This window comes from Manis pentadactyla, chromosome 9, assembly GCF_030020395.1.
Source record: "Manis pentadactyla isolate mManPen7 chromosome 9, mManPen7.hap1, whole genome shotgun sequence".
Lineage (NCBI taxonomy): Eukaryota > Metazoa > Chordata > Mammalia > Pholidota > Manidae > Manis > Manis pentadactyla.
This window is the reverse complement of record NC_080027.1, coordinates 27,967,731-27,988,768: the sequence shown is the minus strand read 5'-3', so window position 1 is coordinate 27,988,768 and position 21,038 is coordinate 27,967,731. Positions and strand designations below refer to the sequence as shown.

The 21,038-nt window shown below is 38.0% G+C and overlaps 1 protein-coding gene across 1 annotated transcript in view; it reads right to left on the bottom strand.

Moving 5' to 3' along the window:
* Positions 1-619: 619 nt before the first annotated feature.
* CTSC (cathepsin C) overlaps positions 620-21,038 on the bottom strand; it is a 35,337-nt gene continuing 14,918 nt past the window's right edge. The window contains exons 3-7 of the mRNA XM_036924690.2: positions 15,567-15,733; positions 11,517-11,672; positions 7,281-7,396; positions 1,899-2,030; positions 620-1,351 (exon numbers count right to left, since the gene is read on the bottom strand). Coding sequence (XP_036780585.2) covers positions 849-1,351; positions 1,899-2,030; positions 7,281-7,396; positions 11,517-11,672; positions 15,567-15,733 — 1,074 coding nt within the window. The 3' untranslated portion in view covers positions 620-848. The remainder of the gene's footprint in view (positions 1,352-1,898; positions 2,031-7,280; positions 7,397-11,516; positions 11,673-15,566; positions 15,734-21,038) is intronic.

Genomic DNA, 21,038 nt, shown 5'->3' with positions numbered 1-21,038 from the left:
CTGCCTAATTTGCTGGACAGTCACATAATTTCTAATAGATGCCATCTGTTTACTCAGCATAGAGGTTTCATACTACTGTGAAATATCCCTGGAGATCCCAAGGATCTGCCAAAATCTAAATTGCTAGTATTCCTTAACTGACCTAGTATTGCTCACCCAGTGAAGGCTAACCAATCAATTCAAATGCAAGATATACCATGAAAACATTTCACCACTATCCAGATTTTTATCAAAACTATTTTTCTTTACAGCCTCTGGTTCATCAAATATCCAACAGATGATTTTAGGGTTCACTAGTCATTATTTGAGCATATCCGTTATCATAGAGGTTCAGTTTTGTTTTTAATTGAAATACCCTCAAATGCTTTTTCTTAATAAAGTACTTACATAAGTCACATGAGTGAATCTAACCGAAGAAGCCAATGGCAGAAACTCTCAAGCACACACATAGATTATATAATTTTTATCACCTGGACATTTATGAAAAACTTCTTAAAAGTTTAATACTCATTGCCATTATTTTCTTGTGATTTTTACAATTAAAAAATCTGCGCTATCACACAGATTTTCAAAAATACAGTATGTTTGAATTACAAATTATTAGCAGAATTCATTATTCATAGCTATAAAAACCTCATTTAATGGGTAGCTAGAAAAAAGTAGGCCAGTGGTTGATGGGAAGGTTTATTAAAATCAAGGGCAGTTTTAGTTTCAAAGGCAAAAATTCTTCAGAGGGATTTATTTGTAATCTTCTGAAACTGCTGCTGTAAAAGGCTTCTCAGTCTCTGGATAAATCAATCCCCTTTCATGTCCGATGGCAGTCGTTATGAAATTCTGGGAGGCATACCCTACAATTTAGGAATTGGCGTGGCTGCCACTGCTATGCTTTCGATTGCACACTCATCAGTTCCTCGGCGGATCCGGAAGTAGCCATCTTCACCCCAGCCCCTGCCCCAGCTGTTTTTCACAATCCAGTAGTCCATCCCAGAGGCTGAGTCAGTGCCATAGCCCACCAGCAGAACAGCATGATTAGTCAGCTGAAACGGGTTGAAGGGGTCTCTCAGACCAGTGTGGTAATAGATCCCCTTGCTGTAGTGGAAGAAGTCTTCATAGACTTCAAAAGCAACTGCCATGGGCCCATGATGGACCAGCTCCAGCTTCATCAGGGCTTCATTGCAGCCCCCGTAGAAACCCCCCACGTAGTGATACTCGGAGGAGTAGTAACGGAAGCAGTCTTTCTTCGGTGTGCATGGAGAATCGGTGCCTGTGTAGGGGAAGCAAGCCTCTTCTACCAGCCCAAAATCTTGTGCGTATTTTCCTGCAATGAGGTATGGGAAGCCACCTTCACAGCCTGAGGATGAATAACATACACAGTTATCACCCCTCTATTGGAAAGGGGCACTGGAGAAATTGTCCCATTGCTTTGTTTTTTTCTTTTCTACGCCATTAATTTTTTGTGTTAATCCCGGAAATTGTTCTAAGTTTAAACATTACTTCATTCACCCCTCCATTAGCCATCTAGCTATTTATGCTTTTATCCCATCTATTTAATACACATTTATTTGGCATCTTCAAAATGTTATAGAACAACTTCATGTCTGTTCCTTGTCAATAAATAGAGATGAGATCTACTTCCCAGGGTTTTGAACATCGTCTGATAATGTCTGTAAGAGGCTCTAAGAGCCAGTGCTCATTGAAACTGCAGTAACTACTGACATTTTACAGGATGGTGCAGTGAATTCCATGAGAAACCACTCATCAATAAGTGATAGGGCCAGAATACACACCTGGGTTTTCTGACCACAGACATTGTGCTCTTTCTCCTGTACCATTCTTTTGCTTTTGCCAACAATGGCCAACTACAAACAGGTAAACAGTAGTGGAAATGTAACACTTACCTTGAGCATATTGGCTGCAAGACACAACCTCCTGAGGACTCAAGATTGGGGTCTGGGTATTGTTGGTCAGTATACGGATTCTTGCCTCTAGCATACCCACAGAAGCAAATGAGTAGCAGCTTCCACAAGACGCTGGTGACGGAAAAGAAAAATATATAACCCAAGAGACCTTTGAAGCATCACAAAGAAACAAAAAACCTTACTGGATGACATACATTCATATATTTATATTGACTCTTGCTGTTCATGGGGATCAGCACAATACAGAAGATTCAATCAAAAAAACACTACTGACTTTACAGGCAAACATTAAGATTTCAACTTTTCCCCTGAAAGGCAAATGTTACTATATGGGGAGGGGGGGGGGAGCTTTCCTTGAGAATATTTTAGAAGGAAAAAAAAAAACCTCCCTACCCCTACTTCTGCAAAAGATTTGATAGTATTCTTGATAACAAAGCAATGATTTATATCTGCAACATTCTGAGCCATCCAGTTGAGAGAAAATTATGGAGGGATACCTGTAAGATGAACTTGTAAATATCTCCAGAGCAGAATTTTCTAAAGCAATGTGTTGGGTAGAACTAATCCTAAGAATAGCTCAGATATGGGTATAGTGTAGGGCTGGATTTGACCAGGGTCAAGGAGGCAAAATATATGAAAGCCCAAGAAAGGTAAGAGAGTAATTATAATAACGGTCATGGTATTTAAGGTGGCCACTGAGAAAGTGAAGATATAAGGCAGATAGAGGTAGTGAAATTCTAAGGACAAAAGGGTAACAGCAGTACATCCATGTTTCTCTGAAAAGTGTCATCAAGAGGCAAGAGGGACATGAGAAGCAGCTGGATGCAGTCACGGAAGAAGGGGAAAGAAAACATCTTTATTAAATACCTGTTTGCTCTGGCAAAGACAAAATAAACTGGCTTAAGAGGCATATGCTGGGAATATAATTGCTCTTTCAAGAGAAGGAATATGTGTTATTCAGTAATTTACAAGAGTAATATTATGTTTCTGTATGTGGTTTCAACATATATGACTAACAGACATAAATGCATATAAGAAAATATGGCATGTATGTAACAAAAGTGGGATTTCCCCTTGTTACAATTTTAGAAGGAAATACACATAATTTTAATATCGCTATTATTATGTCACCTTTCACCTCTGCCATTGATGCAAACTCTACACAGAGATATGCTTGTACAAAATCCAAGACATGAAATGCAACAAACACAATTAACATGCTTTTCAATTTACTAATATATTAGTTACCAAAATATCTGAATGATGAGCATTCCATTATGCACATAAAATAAGATTAATGAATAGACAATATGACAATTCCAAGAATTCGTTCTATAGAAAGAGAATACTGCCTTTGTTCTCTTAAGCAAATCTGAATTTAGTAATTTAGTAACTGCCTTCCTTAGAAAGTATTCAAAAGAACATTATGCATTCGCACTATTATCAGGGCACTGTGTTTCCCTTCTCGAGGTACTGTTGACTTGCGTCCCTCCCTGAGTAAGGAAAGCTGGATAGTCTCTGCTTAGCCTTTAACATCCTAAAATGTGCTTGCATTAATTTATACTGTTTTCCTCAAACTAAACTGTAAACTTCCTAATGTGTTCACTCAAGGAAATGTATTTTCTTCATCTAGATGCCTGATGCAATGAGGGAATTCAATGTTTTTAAAAGAAGGGTCAAGTTATACACAGTAGATACACATTTACATCCAGGAAAGAAAATGACTTTAGTGGAAATAGTCAGCTTTTACTTGTTTCTAAGGCAGGCCTAAGAAGGGCTGAGCCCTAGTTTGTAAGGTGAACCCTCTTCAAGTAGTTCAAAAATATCACAGATCCCAGACCTAGAGTCTGTTAGAGTGCTACTATTTTTTAACTGCTACAATTTCTAATGTTTCCCCAAATTCTTCCCATAAACATCTGATCCCCACATTATACACTGCTTCTGCTGTTGAAGGAATCACCTAAATTATGAAAATTAGGAGAGAAACACTGGAAGGGGGCCTTGAAATTCATCTGTGTTCAACTTACTCACCTGACAATGCATCATTGAGACTCAGAAAGAGCAATGGCCTTTCCGAAGTCACAAAGCTAATAGATAGCCTGTACTAGTGTCTAAGCGTCTCCTTGCACAGGTCTAATGTATTTTTCAGTATAGGTTTGTATCTAAAGAATTTTCAAGTTTTCTTTCCTTGTCATCTAGTTACTAGATAGACCAAAATTCACTTGTATGTTTTGCTTTTGAAACCATCCAAATAATTTACTATTCTTAGGACCTCTTTCAAACGAGAATTTTGAAGAATTAATCAGCAATGGTAAATAGCCAGAGCCAGTGTTCCTTTCATGGGACAGCAGGGTCTTATAATAAACACCCTAAGTAAGTCTGGCCCCTTTTGGATATCCAGCATTCTTGCCCAAAGCAGCCACAGAAATAATCTCACTTGGTATTAACCACCAAACCCTCCTCATCTGACCATCCAGCACTGTGGGAGGACAGGTCACATGTACGTTCAGTGACTCGAAATGTGGCCAGCTAACAGAGAAATCACGGGAATGACGAAAGACAACCTTCTGCAAGGCCCCAACTTCCCAGAAGAATGTGTCAGCTGCCAAGGTAATTAATGCCTCTTTTCAGAGGTCAAGGCCAGAATCTAGATTCTAAACAAACCATTCATTATCTTTTAAGAATTCTACAGTGCAATAAAGAACAAGGGTATGTGGCCCAAACAGATCTTTGTAGTCATCCAATTTCTACAATCTCAAATAGATAATGTGATTGTCACATGGTTTAACTATGTTCAGCTGCACCTTCCAACCATGGAGAGCACACTGAACTAGGAGTAGGGAGTCAGGATTCTCCCTGCCCCCCAAGCCCTGCCCCCATCCCTCTGTCACTCAGCTCTGTGACTCTGGGCCAGTCACCAGACCATTTTGGCATTGAGGGTGGAGCAGACAGTTTAAGGTCTCTGCCTTCCAACTTTAATAGTAGAAACAGTACTTAGAACAAGACATCAATGAACTACATTTTGAACATTAGGAAAACACTCCGCATTTTTTAATTAATGTGAACGGAGAGACACTCCCCTTATCTCTTGAAGACACAACAATAAAGACCACATGGCTGGCAGAAGAACAAAGAAAGACCACCTCTTCCAATTTCTTGGCATCTCATCCTTCAAAGTAAATTTATCTGTAAGGCTGGTGCTTAAAGATGTTTTCAAGCTAAAGGTAAAAAAACCTCATTTGTCCTCCCAATATTTCTTTTTTCATTTATCTTGCTTTGTTTTCTGAATAGAGAAAAGTTGTGAATTCCCTTAACTGCGTGCAATTTTGAATTCTGGGTTATATAAAACATTGGTTTTTCAGTGGAAATTTCCAAGTAGCCCAGTTAGCAGGAAGAGAAGATCATTAATTTTTTCCCAGCCTACAGTACAGAAAAGCCAAAGGAAGTCAAAAGAGGAACCTCTAAGTACATTATTTTCTCAAATTCTGGACAAGATACTCCAGACGCAGAACAAATTCAAAAGCAATTAATCTATTAAAGCCCTCTGTTTTTAAGTTGCTCATGTCTGTACACTTCACATTTATAACACTCAAAGAATATGAAACATTAGAGGCAATACTAGCTCTTATCAAGCTACAAGAAAACCAGTGTCAGAAAATCTGGCTTTAGAAAGTCTATAATTTCCTTCCCCTGAGGTGTTGTCATATCAGTGGTCAGTCACATCCTTGGGGAAGTGCGTGGAACTAAACAGTTTTTCGACCTTTTCCTATGCTCCCAATGAACTCTAAAAACACTTTATTAAAGCAATTATCATATTGTATTTTAATATTTTGCTTGCAGATATTGCTGAACTATAAGTCTCTAGGACCAAGGACCATATAATGACTAGTATCCTCAGCAGTTAAAAAAAAGTTCTGAACATGTTAGATGTTCTAAAATCACTACAACACAAAAGAAACAACCATGTGCCAGGCCCTCAATAATCAGCATCTGATATGCATTGTTTACTTAATCTTCTCAAATTAGTATAGGTATTCTGATGATAGAGTAAATTTTAATTCTAACATCAGCCCTTTAATCTCACTTTCCATTTATTTCTCAATCACATTCAAATTTCTCTCATTTCCACTCTCTCCTCTCCAAAGAAGTCCTCATTGACAAAGAAAACGTGGGGAAAGATTTCAGATAGACACTTTGCTGGAGTTCAGATAGACCCTTTGCTAGACAGAGCTCAAGAGTCCCAGAGTAACTGGTACGAAGGGAGACAAAGGGGTGAGACCTCTGGTGTCAGATGAAGGGCAGGAACCTTGCTGACTGGATCCTCTATGACCTGCTCAAAGCTCTGTATATTCAGGACCTTGTGCAATAAGTCAGTGAAGATGGAACTGAAGGGTTGATAGTGAATGTTGAGAAATGAGAGGCTGAATATCACTGAATATTTAGTAAAGGGGAAGAACAATTTATCTTTGGATATCATTACTTTATAATCCTCTCAGGAGATACTAATAGAAATATTTCCAGAGAGCAAATACTACATCTATTTTATAGTAAAAATCAGTCAAATGTACTATAATTATCTTCAAAATGGGCTTAGAAGTAATAAATCTGAGTATGGCATAAATGATTCTCCAAGTAACTTTTGGCTAAAATTTGGGATAACAAAACAATTTGCTATCAAGTTCTATTACAGGATGAGTGATTAAATCTACTCATACTGTATCAAATCTTTGAAAATAACTGGTGAAATGCAATTATAGTGGTACTTTTGTTAAACCTGGGCTCTGCCCCCAGGTCACCACCATTCAGGAAGCTGGGTCCCATCATGTGTCATAATCTGATGTAAAGTGAACTGAAAGGTCCTTATCCAGTTCAAAAAAACTCCCTTATCAGGAAAAAATTTAAGGATCCATTTTTCTGGGCTTCTAGGATGAAAGACTAACTGACATGGGGTGAGGTTGGGGGTGGGGTGTGTTGTGTGGGAAGACAGCCAGCAAAGGATTCTGGCAAATCACATGCAAAAGGTAAGCCAATTGTACTTCTATGCGATTCTTTGGTTCTACATGAGTCTCTTCCTAGGAAAGCAAATGAGTTTGTCTCACATATTACTCTGAATAATTTCATTAGCTACCTAGAATATATGTTGAGCTCAGCTGGAGAAATTATTTATTAACAAAGTCTGCCACGGATACAAAAGGATGTAGTGAGTATTCACTGGCCATACATTTTCCATTTCTTTACTGATGTGAATGATGTCTACTTTATCTCTATATCCCCAAAATCTACCCAAGAGCCTAGCACATAGTAAATGTTCAATAAACATTTCAGAACAGATTAATGAAAAAAATCAGGCTTTTTTTTTACCTTGGTTTCGAACAGGAGTGACAAAATTGGTACCACGAACATTTCTCCAGTCCCAAGATGTCGGCAAATGTGAAACCTGTTTATGTATTTCATCTGTGAGTGGTGCAGGCTGGGGCCTAGAATGGAAATGTACATTTGAAAACAATATATAGTCTTCCATTTGAGGATTATTTCTTAACCTCTAATTCCATGATTTCAACCACCTGGCTGTCTAGGGTCTAGATTCAGACCCAAAGAGCACTGTTCTATCAGTGTTTCAGTGTGTCAATTACACAATAATGTGTCCCCTATACAATGTGTCAATTATACAACTAAGTTGTACCTGGTTTTCATTATCCATTTCTTTGTAAGGATGTAGTAATTTCTTTATACGATGACACTGGTTTTGTATACCAAGTGATGTGATTTTTAGTATGTCTCAGTAGCTGCACTGACCTACTTTGAACAGATTTTGACCAATAGAAAGTAGACATGGTAAGTTGGAGGTGGCCTACAGAAGGATGCAGGAAAAAATAGAGGAATTACTGATGTTTGATTCAGGAGATGGGTGGTGGCTATAACAGTGATGTGCTTGTAAAATAGAAGAAGTGAAATGGGCACAGAAATGAAAGAGCTAAGTATAAAGTGGGCAGACTACCTCCATAAACAACAAACAAAACGGCATCAGTATAGAATCACACCTTGTATGACGTGGTTGGAAAATAAGACACAAAAAGGACGGTTGCCTGGGATGATGAATGATGGATGGATAGACATTGCCTGAAAATGAGAAAATTATTCTTCAGGTTTCTCTGTAGGGATTCAAAGGAAGCAAACAAAGCATTCTAGCCTGGATACTAGACTTGGAGCTTCCGCGAGTCTGCCAACTGCTCTCAGTACTTACTCCACACCATTGTGCTGCTGCTCCTTTTATCTAACACGTCTGTGGCCCACTGTTCAGTAGAAACTCCCTTAGAGTTTTTTCCCTAACTTCAAATTTGGGGGCTGCTCTATGTGCACCTAGCAACTCCCAACAAAGATTCACTTTTGTGCTCTGTTAGTTCTTTGGTTAGGGCCTTAGTGTAATACTGGGGTAACATTTATTTTCCTGAATTTTAATTTCAGAACTTGAATTTTTAATTTAATTTGGTATCGTCACACCATACTCTTATAACTTTCCTGTTGGTTTTTATTAGGCTCCAGTTTAGTCACTTGGAAAGATTATTTGTGGACCTCTTTATGTCCTCTCCAACTATTTCCAAGCAGTTCCCTCTCTCTCACCTTCCGTGGAGATGATGTCAGTTAATGCTAAGACAAAATGGAAATGAGACAAAATAGAGGGAAAAAAAAATCAATCATGACTGGCAATCCTAACCCTGAGAAGTATAGACAGCATATTCCAAACAGAAATATCAATTAATTTTTCACTAAGTACTAACTAAGCCAGGGACATTGCTAGAAGCTCTATGGGACATAGAGATGTAAATGATGTGGCTTTGACCACACAAAGAAAGCATTGAGACATGAAATATACAGAAATTACCATAACAAACACAAAGAAGTTACAATAATGTTATAAAACATACAAGCTGGATAATGCCTATGGAATAAAACCAAAGTACATGAAAAGCTATGCACAGTGGAAAATTTCATATATAGAGCAGGTGAAAAAACAAACAAACCTTGGCTTTATCTTCTGGGATTTACAAATAAAAGCTAGAGGCAAACAAATTTTGGAAGAAAATAAACAAGTTTCTGTGATTTTACACTGAAAGACCACATGATTCAATCCATCAAGGGATACTAACTTGTCTCGTATATGCCTAAGAACACACTAAGTAATATGAAAGATGCAAAAAGCAATTACATTTTGGCAGCATAATGTCATTTCAGAGCAGGTATCTCAGAGTCACCTAAGGAATTTCTGGCCCATGAGATGCTCTGGTGAAAATCCCCCGGATGGCTTCACCACTCCCTAGCTGTGTGACCACTAAACAAGGGGCTTCCGTCACAACACTACAATCCACTCCTATTAAAATGGGTATATTCGTATCTACTTCAAGGCTGTTATGAAAATCTAATCTAATAATGTCCAACAAGTGCTTACAACAGTACCTGGCTCTGGTGAGTCCTTAGTAGATGATTAAGCTATTGTGTTAACACCTATCATCATCACCCATAACATTAACACGACTAAGCATGACGCTGATACATTTAAGCAACTATCTGGCACAAGACAAGCACTTAAATGCTAACTTTCTGCTTCCTACCATCCTGTAAGGTAGGGTGCTTGCCCATCAATGCACACCCAGGCAAAACAAAGACCACGTGATGACTGAGGCTCAATGGTGTGAAAATGAAGAAAGTGGAAGAGGAAAATGGGAGATAGATGAGTGAGAAGTACAAACATTATAAACACATTATGCATTACTGGCTCTTAATCATCTGCATCCAGATTGTTTAAGAATCTGGTGAAAGCTCTGGACTCAGATGTCCTTAAATCATAAGTTTTTCTGTAATTTCAGCAGTAACAGATTTCCTAGATCTCAAGTTAAGCATCTCTGAGAGTTTCTATGATGTCACTGGATTTTTACAACAGAACTGATTTATATACGAACTACTACTGAAAACCAGGCAGCCAGACCCCAACACATCTGCTGCAGTTCCACCTCCTGACCTTTAACTCTCCACGGAGCTGCAGCCTGAGAAGCAGCCCCTCACAGAGCTGCCCCTTCTCCAAAACAAACGTGGCCGGGTGGAGGGAGAGAAGAGTGATGCCCACAGGTCCTCAGACACAGGGCGAAGCCGCTATGCCTGGGCTCAGATGTGCCGCAGGAGCCCCAGTCTCCCGGGGCTGAAATGCTGACAACACCCTGCTGATGTTCCTGGGTACTTTTACTCAACAGGCCTCAACTTCCTGTCTCACACAGATGAATCAAGAAGGGACAGAATATGCTCCCTTTCTCCATTTCAATTAACCAGAGCATCTCATGGGCCAGAAATTCCTTAGTATACATTTTGAATTGTATGAGATTCTTTTGAAAAGGGGGCAGAATTATTGGAGAATGCTATCAGGTGGGTAGGAAAAATCTCTACTCAGTTGCATAGTTGAAAAATGCCAGAGCATTAGGCTTATTAGCCTGCAGATGGAAAAGTTAGAAATGCATTTTAGTTGGAAATTAACCAATTAGCTGCCTGTTTAAGCAATAAAATTTGAACCACAGACTCTATTGATACTAAGGAAATAATCACTGTGTTCTCTGAAAATTGGAAAACGTTTCCATGTACAAGGGAAAATAACCTACCTATGCATTTTATTGACTCACATTACCTCAACTGGTTTCCAATCCCCTGACCTTTAGTTATATCACTTTCTCCTGAAGAAAGGTACAGCCTGACAGGAATACCCTTGGCTGTTTAACAAAGGTTAAGGGATTATATACTCTGATAGATCCAGCTAGAGTTTTGAGGGAACTTAAAAAATATACCAAAGTCCTGGCTATATAAATTCAAACTATTATGATGTGATTTCCCAAAGTAAGAAATATACCATAGAGTATGTAAACCAAAGACAGGCAATGTCAATTCTCCCTTAAGTAGTAGAGGGATATTGATAAATAAGGAACTTTTTTTTTTTTGGCTGGACCTTAGAACAGAGAGAGGATTTTGAAATTTTTACAAGTGGCAAATTTGACATTTATTATAGCCAAGTTGAGGGGTATTTGAGACAAAGGGAATGGTATGAATGGAGGGAATATGAAAGGGGAGTTTTCAGTAACTGCATGTAATACTGTTAGAAATCAAGTCATAATACTAATTACAGTAATGTTCAAATTTACATGACTTTGGTTACCAGGTTAAATTTATTCATTAGGCAATAGGTAGTAACACAATCATAGCTTGGTATGGGAAGATGAATAGGCAGTGTTCTATAGAATGGCTAAGAATGCAGACAGGGAGGCAGAGAATAAAGAGACAGGAGGCAGGAAGTTGATCTGTAACACAGCAGAGACAACAAAGCCCTAAGCCAGAGTGCTGAGAATGGACAGGAAATGAAGGAAGTGTCAGGTGCTGTGAAAGCAAAACCCCAAACTAGGACTTGAAGTGTATGACTAGGAGGGGGAGATAGTTGGAAAAAAGGTAACATAAATAGTTTAAGTTGGGATGACCAATTAAATGGTGCTACGAAAGCTCATTGGAAGGATGGTACTCAATACAAATATCCTTATTAGTGATAAGGAGATGTGATTTTATTACCTTGGGATTCTCCCATGGTGGCCACCACCTTTCCTGATCATCTCTCTCAGGGTAAGCATCTCATATTCCAAGTATGTGGTTGCAGTCCAAGACTTCTGAATAGTATTGACAGCTTTCACAAAGTCGTGGTTATATTTGTAAAGCCTATTAGAATACCTGCCAACAAAAACAAGATAGCTTCAGATATACTCTTTACAGATGCAGACTCCATTAAAATAGGCACTCAGATACTCTGGGCCTGAGTGGAAAATGGTATAATTCTCAAGAAGGGAATTTTTTTTTTTCATAATGCAACTTCATCACTATATTCAAATCTTCAAATGAGTCATTATGCTACATTTTTAGAATAAAAAATCTACAAGTGCATCATAGTTTCAAGAGAGACATACAACACTGACTTTCCCTAACAGTCCATGGTACAGTCAAACATCACATGCATAGAACACAAAATTTAGATAAACTGACATTATAACATAATAAAAGCCAGTTTCAGAAAAAATAAAAATTTTAAGGATCCCTGGAATATTTTTAACCCTAATGAGATTTCACTAGATTCACGTCATTTTGTAGTGAGGCATTCAGAACATGACCCCATTAACCTGGCTTAGGAATTCTTGGGAGCCGTGAGTGACTGCATCAGACATTCTAACAACAAATGACAGCCAATTTTTGATATGAAACATCCCCTTAATTTGGCTCTAAGGTCATCAGGCTTTTGAAATGCATCTTCCTTCTTGCCCCTTGCATTTAAACAAACTGTTGTTTACAGTACAGTTTGTGTTGGCTTCCTTTGTTTAAATAAAGCCCAGTTTTTCTGGCACCAAAGAAAATTTGGGTTTAGGTCATATAGGAAGAGACAACCTATGAAGAAGGTCCAAAAGGCACCCTCCATTTTTGCTTGAGGAGATGCATATACATATCAGTAGTCTGGAATTGGAATGTCTCCACTAAAAATACAAGTTCAAGATAATTAAGATGTATGTATAAGGATGCTCAATGAAATACTTTTGTACTAGTGATAGATTATAGACAATCTAAATATATATTCTAAGATAATGGATTAATTAAATACTGGTACTTCATGTACTATACAGTTTATTCAGTAAAAGGGTCTAGAAGATATTCTCATGATATGGAAGACTGTTCACACTATACAAAATTAAAAATCAGGATATCAAAGAAGTTTATTTAGAATTAATCATTTTTTGTGGAAGTATATAGTACATTTTAAAAACGTCAACCATGATTATCTCTGAGTGGTGACATGGGATCACCACCTTACCCCTGCCCCTTATAATTTCTAAAATGCACCTTTATAATTTGCAATAATAAAAAAAGGAGAGGATAGCAGAAACTGTATACAATGTATATTAGCATGGCAAGCAACCACAGGATGCAAAAATATAATTGTTTTCCATATGGTCATTTGGTTTACATCGTTGTTACTCAACTTTGATTCCTGAATTATTAGCAGCAGCACCTGGAAGCTTGCTAGAAATGCAGACTCTAAGTATCTAACCTAGATTATCTGCATCAGAATCTACTTTTTTTTATTTTAACAGTATCCCCAGTGATTCACAATTAACTTTAAAATTTGAGAAACACTCACTGGTTTACCTGATGTCAAATGCTTGGATACAAAAAGAGTTTGTTTACAATGCAAAAAAATTGGAGGAGTTGATTATTCATTTAATTCAAACATGTGTCAAATCTATGTGCCAGGTGCTAGGAATTAGAGAATGCATCATCTTATTTCAAGAGACTTGAGGGTAATTTAGTACCAAATGCTCACTCTAATTAAAAAGATTCTGTGGCTTAAGAATCAAGTATGGCTCACAGTCCAAGACTTCCACTTATATTCAGCTATGAAAAAGAAGACATATCCAAACTGAGTAACATCTAGGCATATTGTGAACTTTTCGTTCTCTGTAATTTTTTAACTCCCTCCCCTTTTTTTGTTCTCTTTTAATTTAGATGTTCAGAGAGTATTTTGATATAGTCAGTGAACCTGGGAGCACTGAAAATAATAAGAAAAATGTGAACCACACTGATGTTTTTTATCAATGTTCTTTCCCATTTGCTGCAAAATGTGAAATCAGAGAGGTGCTTTTATGAAATATTATAAAACTGCTGGTATCATATTTCTGACAATAATAACACAACAACAAATACAAGTTATAATTGTTTGTTTCTTTAGATACAGTTTTAAATTGTAAATGTATATCTTGAAATGTGTTCCACTAAGGAGAGTCATTACGTCATTGACTAATTATTTGAGAAACAGTAACTAGCTCACCTCCCTTGTTTTATTGTAACATCTAGCAAAACAAAAGACTCTGATATGTAGAGTACAGCAATGGCAAAGTAGATCTTCAAACATTATTATTTATAGTGTTTAAGATCCAGGAAGATCAAAAATAATGTAACTTAATATGGGATAACTGATCATTCAGAGCTGAAAAGGACCTTAAAGGCAATTTAGTCACAATGCTCATTTTACAGGTGAGGCAACATAGATTCTCAGCACCCAGGTGGTAGCTTCTTTAATAAATGAAGCAATGCTTGTAATATCAGCAAGAGTGCCAACCCAGTATATCCCTAATAGGGTGAAAAGTGAATAGCTTATTCGGAAATCTGTTGCTCAAGGATCAAGCCAAGCAAAGCAATTTAAAAGGTAAATTCAAAATGGAGGGGATGAATTAGTCTAGATCTTAGTAAGCACTTTCCCAGTCATGCAAGTTGTCCTCCTTGAACTCATGTACCCCCCCCCCCCCATCTCTGTGGCAGAATCAGTCATTGCTGGTGTGTCCTGGCTTTGGAAGATTTGTTTGTATATACCTTCAGTAGATTTCACAACTAAATAAAACAGAAAATGTTGCTACCAATAATATTCATACATCTTTTTCTTCTAAACCAAGTCTGAATCACGTTTATGTAGTTCACAGTTACTTAAACTGGACCTATCTTAACAAAAACATTAACTGCCTGCATGTTATAAGTGAACTGTAATCTCCCAAAATTCATAGTTTATGTCCTATCTTCTAATACCTCAGAATGTGACTCAATTTGCAGATTGGGACTTCAAAGAGGAAATTAAGGTATAGTGAAGTCATATGGGTGAGCCCCAACCCAACAATACTGGTCTGCTTATAAAAGAAGATTAGAACATCTTCTTTTAGATGTTCTAATCTTCTTTTATAAGGATGGACATATGAGGATTTATAAGGATAATCTTCTTTTAGAGGGATGGACATATGAGGATACAGTGAGGAGGTGGCCCTCTGCAGGTGAGGGAATATGGCCTCTGAAGGCCAGGGAAAGTGGCCTCAGCAGAAAACAGGCCTGCTGGTACTGTCATCTGAGGCCTCTAGCCTCCATAACTGTGAGAAAATAATTGCTGTTGCTAAAGACACTCAGTCTGTGGTATTTTATTATGGCAGCCCTAGCAAACTATTAAACTACAAAAATACTAAGAATTATAATTTCAGTTACTTCTTGCCGTGTTTAAAATTTATGTTCAATTAGTATCACATACATTTGTTGCCACATAAACACATGTAGCTACGAGTATTGCACAACATGTTATTACATGGCAATGATAAAATGATTTTTCATTATTAGTCATTGAAATGTTGTGGTCCTTAATATAAATTTTCTTTAATGCCATCTTGGTCCATTATTTTTGAGAGCTCTTTGAAAAAATACTTTCTTCTCTCAGTTATCAACTTATTTTCCCAGTAAAGTTCTATGTACTATGGTTTATGTTACTAAGTTAAATAAACTTTATATAATCAAAATGAAATTTCCCAAGAATTAACGTAGACACGTACATACTATAAAACACAACTCAATGTGTCTTTCACTTGTCACAACTTACCTTTCATGGGGAGTCTCAAGATGTGCTGTGCTCATGTTCACATTCTCAGAGGCAGTTCCCACCTTCCTTCCAGTGAAACAAGCCCAGTTCCGGCCCAGTACGTCATGCACCCACCCAGACACGTACATACTATAAAATACAACTCAATGTGTCTTTCACTTGTCACAACTTACCTTTCATGGGGAGTCTCAAGATGTGCTGTGTTCACGTTCACATTCTCAGAGGCAGTTCCCACCTTCTTTCCAGTGAAACAAGCCCAGTTCCGGCCCAGTACGTCATGCACCCACCCAGGCATGGTCTCATGGCAATAACTGGTTACGTTGCTGCCCTTCTGTTCATACTGCAATCAAACAAGGGAAGGAAAAGACAGGATGAATCTGTGTTCATCTCCCAGGCCCACTGCCCTGGCCCCCCTATACAGTGAACCTGCCCCCCCATGTTTGTTTCATCTTAGGGACCAGCCTCTGTCAACTAAGTCAACCAAAACAAAAATTTCACTCTGAGAGGTTACATTCTGCAAATTACTCTAGAAAAGGAAGAGAAATAAGCTTTTCTAAGATTAGCATCACTGATGACCAAACAAAGTTTATATCACAAAGCACTTCTGGGGATGAAAGGCACAGAAGAAACTAACCTTTTTAGAGCACCTGCCACATTCCAGGCACTTACACAAGTTATCTCATTTGATCCTAACAATAAGCCTATGAGCAGGCAGCCACCAATAACCCCATTTTACCAGCAAGTAAGTAGAGGCTTAGCTCAGGAGGGTAAGTAGCCCTTTTTTAAGTTAGCAGAGCTGTTAAGTGGCAGAAACAAAATTCTGCTCAAACTATACTTTTCCACTCAGAGAGATGATGCATTTCAGCAAACTACAACAACAGATGATGCAAATTTTCAACAGAACTAAAAAAATCCTTCCTCTGTCAACCTCACAATTAGGATCTTCTAATCATGGCATAGCTAAAACAACCTGTGTGTAAATGACTCTTTCCAACTTTTTCAGAAACATAGCCCTTTGTCTTATTTCAATGTCAATACTGAAAAATAACTATAAAGCGACAGATCCAGGATTTGAATGGCGATGCTTTGACTCCAGAGCCTAAGAACCCTTGCGCTCTAACATGTCATCATGGACGAGGGGCACAGAACCCTGAAGGAGATGCTGAGTGGGAGCAGAAAGGAAAAGCAAGTGCCAAACTGCCATGAGGGGGACTTGGGCACAGACAATTTCAGGCCTTGACTTACTTAGTTAAACAAAAGACCAGAAGCAGTTGAAGGCAACACACAAGCAAATCAGTAGAGCCATCAGCTGTGTTTGAATACTCTTCTTCACAAAGTATGCAGTAGGTTGGTTCTGCCCACTGGCACAGGCCCCTAATCTCACATAGCAGATACTATACCTGGGTGCAGGGATTGGCACTTCTGTTTTAAGAGCCAGACAGTAATAATTTTAAGGCTTGCAGGCTATTAGGCCTGTCATACCACTCAACTCTGCCACTGCAGGGTAAAACGTACACAGGGAAAACGTTAAATGAATGAGGCTGTGTTCCAATACAACTTTACTTACAAAAACAGGCCTGTAGTTTGCTGTACCCCAAATTAGAGGAATGTGTGGCTACAAACTACAACTTAAAGGTAAAATTAACTTACTTTATCTGACTCTGAAATCAAATCATGCTTAGGGTACAGTTAAAAACATATGTCCTTAGAATTCAAAAGAGCTGGATCTGAATCCTGGGACTCACCACCCACTTATAGCACAGGAGAAGTTACTAAGGGCTACCCACACGTGGTTTTTGCCTCCATCTTGCTGGTTTGTGATACCGTGAAGCCTGTCTATCTCTAGGCTTAAGATCATCCTCACTAGCATGAGTTCGGCTCATGACTCCTCATGTCACTGCTAAAGCCCCTACTCAGGACCAGGAACAGTGAAACAGCAGCCTAGGATACGATCGGGCTGCAACCTTGGAAGTGTGCTGTGTGAAAAGGTAATAAAATGGATACTTATTATGTTGAACTACATGAAACTGCTATTTCTATAGATCAAAAACCGTTTAACCTCACATAGTGCCACCTAAACCCCAGAGTTCTATCCCGTGTTTCTCTTTGGCACAGATCCCTCCCTGACCGTGTTCCCTCCTCCCCTGTTGCATGTCAGTCACACAGGCCAGGCTGGGCCAATCCAAGGCTGCCCCAACCTCCACTGTTTATAGAGAGCAGTCTGACAAGGCCTTAAGAGTTCTTGAGATAATCCTTACAGAAACTTTCAACTGTACATAAATGAAAAAGAATGCTAGATATGGGAAGATAATCGTTGCAATATAAAAGTTTAAAACAAGAACAAAGGAATATTCTAAAGGTTCATGTATAAAAATGATTAAGAAAATTAGTAACTCAAAGGAATATTATACAACACTTTAAACGACAAATATTAATTCTATAGGAGACAGGTAAGCAAACTAAGGCTGGGGAAAGCAGCCTGCTTTTATAAACATAGTTTTATTGCAACACAACCAGGCCCACTTGTTTATATATTCGCTGTGGCTGGTTTTGTGTTGTGGCGACAGAATGGAGTAGCCTTAAAACAGTCACTATCTGGCTCTAGAAGAAAAAGTCTGACCCCTTTATAGAACCACAGAAACAGAAAACCTATGATATTTTAAAAGGAAAAAAAATTATAAGATAGCACTTAAGTTGAAGGCAAATATGTATGAAATACGGTTTTTATGAAATAGTTTTTTAAAAATGGAACTAAAAGGTGAAATGGGTCTCTGGGTGGGATTTTCTTGGCTATTTACAAAATAAAGATTGATATATAAATTTTGTCATACTCATCACTTTTTACAATACTCTTATTTCCTAAGAATGAAACAGACTACAGAGTCATAGAAGAGGACACCTGTGAGAGATGGTCCAGGTATTGCTAGATGCTAATCTGTCTGAGATTATGATTACACTTCCTGAAAAAATAAAATCATTATTTCTATAACCTATTTTGCATTCTGCTAAGCTCTTTCACTTACTTATCAAAAACTTATTGGTCATATAGTATTTCCCAGGCATCATGCAAGGTGCTAGGCATGCATGCAAATTGGTATGCCCATGAGTAGTTCAGAGTTCAATGAAATAAACAACCTTATAAATCATTCATTACAATATCATGTGGTTCAGCAACCTAACCATGCTTGGAGAAGCCCAGGACATTTCCCTAAGTGGAAATTTAGATAACAGGCTTTTCCAACCCACCAGGAGAGTTAGGGGCATTCAAGTCAGAAGGAACAGGCTCCGTGTTTTCCCTCAGAGTGGCTTTTTCTCACTAGTTGGCAGAACAGAGCCACGGCTAGAATCACGATGGCTAACATCAAATGAACTTCCCCTGGTGGGGGGAGGCTGACTTGGTATTTTGACATCAGGGGGAAAATTCACTGGAGTATGACTGATTTTGCTGTAGTCCCTTATCATTCAGATTTGTTCAGGGACTCCATACTCTTCGTCATCAATATTATACAACTAGAGGACCATAATATTTATCTATCACTTTATAAAGATTTTACAGATTGCTCACAAATCTGAGAAGTTCCAGAGACCATAGAGATAATACAGTCTCAGGGGACAAAAGGAGAAGTAGTGGAGGAGGCAAACAAGGACTCCTAGAACAAAGGATTCTTCCCAATACTGTGCACCACTTCTTCACACACCTGGTCTTCTCACAAAGAGCTGAAGGAGCAGACATAGCAATCAATGGCCAGAAACACTGACAGAAGATACCTAGAAACCACACAGCGAAGGCTTAAAACCCATTTTGCAAGGGGTTTCCATCTGTATCATTTGACTCACAATGGACTCCCTGAGATAAAAGGCACTATTCCTCTCATGAAAAATATTTTAAAAAGGCAGCTTTGCCACATAAAATGGAGAAGAGAGAATTCAAATATGGGTTCGCAGGTTATAAGGAGTACTGCTTTATTCCCAGTTTCCTTAAAAAAAAAAAAAGTTGGAAAAGATTAACTGCCTCACATGAGTCAGGTCCAAACTGTTGCCCATGGCCCTTCAAGGCCACTGAAATTCTCTAACAGCCCTGACAGCCATTCCCACTCTTCACGTGGCTAGTTCAGTCTTCCTGCCATTTTGCTAAGGGTTTCTAATGCAGGGCAGAGGTAAAGGGCATGTATCTTCAGGCTTGAATGAGTAGTTTGGATGCAGCTCTAACACTTTTTGGCTGCATGATCCTGAGCAAGTTACTTCTCTCTGTACTTGGGGTGTCCTCGTCTAAAACCAGGAGGATAGTAATAAGACTTCATCTCACAGGTTGTTTTAAATATACTAATCCATTTTATTTTTCACAGCAGACTATGCGGAAGGTTGTTCTTTCCACAAAAACATAAGCATTGTGAGAACAGGATTTTTCGTTTATTTGGTATTTGGAAACTGTCTGGCACTAGGAAGCAATTAGTTATTGAATGAGTGAATAAATGAATAATATGAGAGAAAAGCAACAAATGTCAACTCCTATTTCAACAGTAACACAAGGAATTCAGAAAAAGATACAAAGTTTATCATTAATAGAAGTATGGTGATTCCAAGATATCATAAAGACCCTAATTCTGACTCATAGTATTATTTAAGAAATGTCAATTTTCTAAACCTCGGTTTCCTCTCTGTAAACTTAGGTTGACTTAGATGCTCCAAAGTATCTCTTTAAGCTTCCTGAATGCACAATCCTTACATCTGTAGATTTCTTATTTGATATTCATAAAGCCAGGTAAATAATTCTTAATTTAGACATACTCCTTATTTATATAATCCTAAAAAACTACGACTGTTTCTCTTATTGTTATAACTCCAGCAGATAAATGTACTAAGGAAGATATGAATTTGTGTACGATTTCTGATACACTAAGTTGATGGAATTATTTTCCACTTAAAAATTTTATTTTATATTATTCTATAGTTTACCCAATCTAAAATAATTTGGACTTTTTTTTAAAACCTGAAATGACCTTATAAAAGGTAGGACAGGGTCATAATACCACTGTGCAATACAGCTATGATTTAGCAGAAAAGAGGCGTTTATCACTCCAGAAGCCTTCTTGAGAGGACCATACACTGGGCCCATTATTTTCTGGTTCTCAGGGTATCTGTCTTTTTCCTGCTATTGAGAATTGCTTATGTGATTTCTCACATTATTACCAATTAAGAAGTTGAAGTTTTGGCAACATTACCCAGCTTGAAATGCAGCCAAAACTTTTTTTCTAAGAATTTTGTTTCATTTATATAAACATTGGCTTCTGAATACTGCCTTGCACAAATGAGATAATTTAAGTTTCTATTCATTTATGCCAATTTCTAATGTGACAAATAGATAATTTCGTAAAGTCTGATGAAATTCCAAACCTTGGTACTTAAGTTCAGAAAATTACTAGGATTCAATAATTATCCATTTGTTTCTTCAAAATTACCGCTGGGTAGCCAAACATTCTCAACCTCCTTTCTTCAATTTCCCTCTCATTTTATCAAATATCCAATTACACCTACCTCATAACATTAACCAATTGATACAGAACTGGTTGGAACATTTTAGAACTGAATTATCCTGGATCCCTTTCTCAACTGCTTTTTGACACTGAAGGGGTTAAAATCACTTA